The sequence below is a fragment of the Marmota marmota genome, unplaced genomic scaffold (assembly GCF_001458135.2).
Source record: "Marmota marmota marmota unplaced genomic scaffold, marMar, whole genome shotgun sequence".
NCBI lineage: Eukaryota > Metazoa > Chordata > Mammalia > Rodentia > Sciuridae > Marmota > Marmota marmota.
In genome coordinates this window covers 13,609,263-13,614,916 of record NW_026000242.1, presented here as the reverse complement: position 1 = coordinate 13,614,916, position 5,654 = coordinate 13,609,263, and the positions used below count along the sequence as shown (strand labels likewise).

Genomic DNA, 5,654 nt, shown 5'->3' with positions numbered 1-5,654 from the left:
TCCCAGCGCGCGCTGCAAACTGTAGCCGCGGGGCGATTTGCTGAATAAGCAGTGTTACCCTCCGTGCGACAAACCTCTCGCGTTTGAGTCCCCGTAGCTGATCCTCGTGCGATGGAAATCCTTCCTCCAGGTTCCGGAGCACCCCACTATTGCTGGAAATTCCTAACAAGGTATCCTTTAGCCGTCCTGACTTGTCATACTCCCACACAGTGAAGCAGCACACGGGGGCAATGCACTCCCCTTGCCGCCATCTTCCTTCCTCTCTTTTTATTTTTTGAGGTAGGGTCTTGCTAAGTTGTTGAGGCTGGCCTTAAATTTGCGATCCTCTTGACACAGCCTCCTGAGTCACTGGGATTAAAGGTTTGTGCCATCCTGTTAGACCAAATTAAACTTTGGAAAGGAAAGAAAATACTGTAAAAGAGCGTATTCCTATAATGTGCACATGCTTTATTTCTTTGAATTTACAGATTAAAATGATTATTTGAAGTTGTATTTTGAAATTACTAAGAACATTGAACAACTGCTTTCTTTTCCAGCTCAGAAGATAAGATAACAGTCCACTTTATAAACAATGATGGTGTAACATTAACAACCAAAGGAAAAGTTGGTGACTCTCTTCTAGATGTTGTGGTTGAAAATAATCTAGATATTGATGGTTTTGGTAAGTATGGAACATTTCTTTAAATTCATAAACGGAACTATTGAATAGGGTTCAACTTTTTTCTTTGATGAATTTTCACCTGTAGCTTATGACATAAAATATTAAGATTTAGGAGGTGCTAATATTGTGTTTTCATTATAGAGAATGGAGTGATACTGTTTTTTTAATTCTTTGGAAAGAATTTAAATAGCCACATGGCCAGAAATCTACTGTGACCTTATCACCTCACTGTTTATCTGTGTGATGTGAAGCTGAGAATAGGGAGTGGAATTTAAAGGTTGGAGATAATATCATTATTAGGTGTCTTTCAATATCATGTCACAGAAGCATATTTAAATAGTTTTGATTTATGATAAGTGTCAACTCACTTTCCTAGGAAGGGTAACTTATCCTAAAAAGTGTTATTTACAGGGTTTTCATTTCTGTACTTCTGACATATTCCTTAACCACATGTATGAAGCCCATGTTTCAGCAGCTGCCATTTTACAGGTCCTCAAGCCTATTGATTCTCAGGATCAGTTTTGCTCAAGTACCATCTCTGTCTGGAATGGTCATTCTCAAAAGAGTGTTCTCTTGACTGTTGCCACCCACATCACCTTGGAAAAATGTAGATTCTCAGGTCTACTCCAGATTTACTGAGTCAGAATGTTAGAAATATTTCTTGATCTTTGACAGAAATGGGTGAACCATGCTTCTGTGTGCATTGGAACTTTTGAATATTGTGTAGCTGGAAAAAATTTAAATCTGAATACTAATAACTTAGAACAGTGTTAATTAAACTTTCATTTGGTGAATGGTATGGTGCTGAAATACACTCCCAGATCAGTAACTTTGGGAGGGAAGTTAAACATAATTTCATACCAGAAAGAAGGCTAAACAATTATGTTGACATTCTGTGCCATTAATTAAGGAGTAGATACTAATAGGGAAAGAGCTTAGAAAAATTGCTTTGAAGTAGGAATGTTTTTAAGTTCACAGAAATCTCTTGAATAAGGATAATGGCAAGCAGCACTGATGATGTAGTTATAGACAGGCACTCAGATACATACCTCAATCTGCAATGGCTGATGTTTTTATTTGCTAGAATATGCATCTGTACCCCTGCCTGCCTTTCTTTGCATTTACTTCTATGAGAAATTTAATCTCAACTTGAGTTTTGAATTATATAAAGATTTTAGAACTAGCATTCTTTAAACATATTTTTCTATTGTGTAGGTATGCCATGATTTATTTACTCTGTTGTCTTCTCTAGAAATTTAGGTGTCTTTCAATTTTTAAGTATTATAAATAACATTAATGAGAGCGTCCTAAGAAGTTCTTTTCTATGTGTTTTGTAATTTTCTTGCAATAAATTCCTGGGGATGGAATTGCCTAGAAAAAGGTTGTTTTATAAATTGTGTGCTCAAATTATTTGCCTGTTTATCTGAAGGGTATTTATTCTTATTGGTTATCAAAAGATTGTTAAGTATACTACTTAACAAAATAATCACGAAGATGAAAATTTATTTTAAACATTTATTTAAATGGCTTTCAATCTCTTTCACATGAAGCTAAATCTTTTTCAAAATAAAGTAAAATACCTTATTTGGATAGGTAATTATCACAAGCTGATTTATGTTAATTTCTTCTAAATTAAAACAAGTGTTTGGCAACTTTAATATTTAGATATCTTTTTAATTTTTGGAAAATACTTTTTCCTTCATCATTTGTGACTATACATTGTAGTACAGTGTTTTTCAAACTGCCAGTAGTGACCATTATTGGGTCATGAGATTAATTTAGTGGCTTCCAACTAGCATTTCAAAGGAAAAAGAAGAGAACCTATAAAACACACCATCCTTTGCAAGGGTGTTATATCTTTATGAAATATTGTTTTGGTATTTTACAGAGTATTTTTGTACTGGGTCATGATCTAAAATAGAATTCATGCTATGAATCATAGTCAAAAATACATATATTTTTGAAAGCTACTTATTGGCATGGTTAAGAGTAGAGCCCTGGCTTGTGTTTTATCAGCTGTGTGACCTTTGGTTAGGCACCCAACCTCTTTATACCTTGTGTTCTCATCCGTAAGATGGAAGATAATATTAATATCTACCTCATATATTTCTGTAAAGATCAAATGAGTCAATCCAAGTAAGTGCTAAATAAATATTAGCTGTTATTGTTAACATAGATATTATTACAGATTCATTGTGGCAATTAAAAAAAACATTAAAAAAGAAATTGAAAGTTCCCATAATCACATCACAGAGATAAGCACTAAAGTATTTTCTTTCAATATCCCAGAAATATAGAAAATTTAATGCCAACACACTCTTTAGAGGGTTGATTAAAAATTCTGCTGGTGTCATAGAATTCACATATTGAGACTTAGAAGCTTTAAAGATCAAGGACTCTAGTATGTTTGGAAATTTGGTATGTACATGTAAGCTTGAAATTCACAAGAAATAGGTCTAAGACTCCTTTTTAGAATAAAGATAAAAGAAACAAAATCAAGACGTCTGGAACGTTATTTTTTATAAAGAAGAGGCAATTATGACATCACCAAAGGGCAATTATGACATTATAATAATAATTTAGGAATTATTTCATTAATTCCTAAAGCTGAGTATAGAAGACCTTCTAAATATTGCCCTTGTCATAAGTTATAGTCAACAGATGAACAACAAACTCCACATGTGACTGACCAAATCCGTAGTCTACAGCTTTTCCCTGTGTAACCTCAACCATTCTATGACCTTTAATCCCAGTAAACTCTTAAATTTACATCTTTCTCCCTCTGAGCCTTGGTCTTACAGATCCAACTCCCTACTTTACATCTCTTCTTGGAACTCTAAAGGTATTTTAAACTCAATATATTTAAACAGATTTTGATCCTGCATGCCTGCCCTCTTCAGCATCTCTCATCTCATTGATGAGTACCACCCAGCTGCTCAAGCCTGAAACTGGGAGCATCTTTTATGCTTTTGCTATATCCAGCCCATCAGCACCTCTTGTCAATTGTGCCTCCAAGATGTGTCTCCAATGTGTACTGTTGACTCCATCCCTATGGTTGTCATTTGGGGCTGACCAGTCATTGCATACCTGAAGCTGCTAACCTGCTTCTACACTTGAGCCCAGAAGCCAGGGTGATTTATCATGACACAGATATGTCAGTCTCCTGATTAAACCCAGGAGTGACTTCCCTTCCTCTTAGATCAAATCCATATTTCTTACCCTAACCTACAAGTCTCTGCATTACCTGCTCCATCCACTATTCTTCCTCTCTCCCATTTCTCATTCTTTCTCTTACTTTGGTCACACTGGCTTCTTATCTAGAGCTTGAACTTACCTGAAATTTCTGCTTTTGAGACTTTGTACATACTTTACCCTCTGTTGGGATGCATCCTCTCTCCCATCCCAAAATTGCCTCTTTGCTGCTTCTCATCAAGTCTCAGTTTGTATACTTCTTTACATCATATAAGGGCAAATAATCAATTACTATTATTATGAGAAATGCTATGGAAGACAGGAGCAGATTGCTGTGATAGAGGATAATGGGTTCAGATAACAAAAGGAAACCCTTGTTCGCCCAGCCACCTAATCCTTAGTGGGGTTTCTCTTGTTACCCTGAACCAGTTATGAACTCGTTTGTAAATTACTCAGTCTGTAGCATTCTGTCATAGCATCATGAAATGGACTAAGATAGTGGTGTTTATAACTCTCTCCTCTTTACCCCACTCATCTGCCTTAGACTATCCTTTTCTAGCATTTATCACAATCCGGTAATTTACATTTCTTTGTGTATCTTGTGTATTTGTATCTCTCTCCCAGTAAACTCTGATGAGGGATAAAACCATTCCCATTGTATTCCTTACCAGATATGAAGTAATGAGTGAATAAATTTTAAAAAATGACAGTTGTAAATTTTGTAAACAACCCAGATTCATGAACATTTTTATTGCCGACATATTATAGATCTTCTAAATTGTGCATTGTTTTCAGAGTGTATTGCAATATTCTGTCACCAGGGGGCAGTTGCACATCTGGGATTGAATTTACTTAGCTTATTATCTCTTTTTCTTCTATGCTAGTTCTTTCCTTCCCATGTTTGTTTTAATATAAACAATTTAAATTGGAAGATCCCGATAGTATTTATATAAATTTTATTTTATTCCTATCATACTTATTAATGTATTTCTGACTATGCTAGACCAATCTTTAGAAATTCGATTTTATGTCTATAGGTAATTTTGTATTTTTAATATATAATATTCTCATGCAGCTGTCTACTAGATTCCTATTTAGGAATGGGGTTAGGTGTGAAGGGGTTAGGTGTGGGGGTGAACAATCTGTCTTATTAGCATCATAACAAATATACAAAATGACCTTAATATAAGATGGACATATGCAAAACTATCTTTTACTGTTGGAGAGCAATCAAATTACATGAAAGGAAATGAGCAATAGTTTGTAATTATCTAACTTTTTCTAAGAAATAATTTATGACAAGAATTTGTGAAGATTTGATCAAAACCTTAGTATCATTATTCCTGTTTTCAAAAGAAAAAAATTTGATTCATGAGAGGTTTTATTAATCACCATCTTTGAAATTAGTAACCATGCCTTACTCATCTTAGGGTAATTATAAATTATGCAGGTTTGAAGTTGTATAGATTAACCATATTAAGATTCTTACCCTTCAGCAAAATTATAAGTATTATGAAACCAAAACTATAGTCACAAGCCCTGTAATTTTGAGGTGGCAGGCCAGGTGAATTGTACATTTTACATTTATTACTGTGACTAAAGTGGTACTGCTTTAGGTTGAAAACATATCTGCCATTCTTTGTCAGCATTATGTGAACCACGCAGTTTACAGACATCTGAATGTCATCCTCAGCACCACATACAAATAAACATATTGTGTCCGCCGAAAATTAAAAAATAAATCTTAAAATTCTCTCTCTCTCTCTCTCCCTCCTTCCCTCCCTCCCTCCCTCCCTCAAAA

General features: G+C 34.7%; 1 protein-coding gene across 1 annotated transcript in view; it reads left to right on the top strand.

The window, feature by feature from the left end:
• Positions 1 to 5,654, top strand: part of Fdx1 (ferredoxin 1) — a 38,272-nt gene that overhangs the window by 11,432 nt on the left and 21,186 nt on the right. The window contains exon 2 of the mRNA XM_015489911.2: positions 537 to 661. Within this exon, the coding sequence (XP_015345397.1) occupies positions 537 to 661 (125 nt within the window). The remainder of the gene's footprint in view (positions 1 to 536; positions 662 to 5,654) is intronic.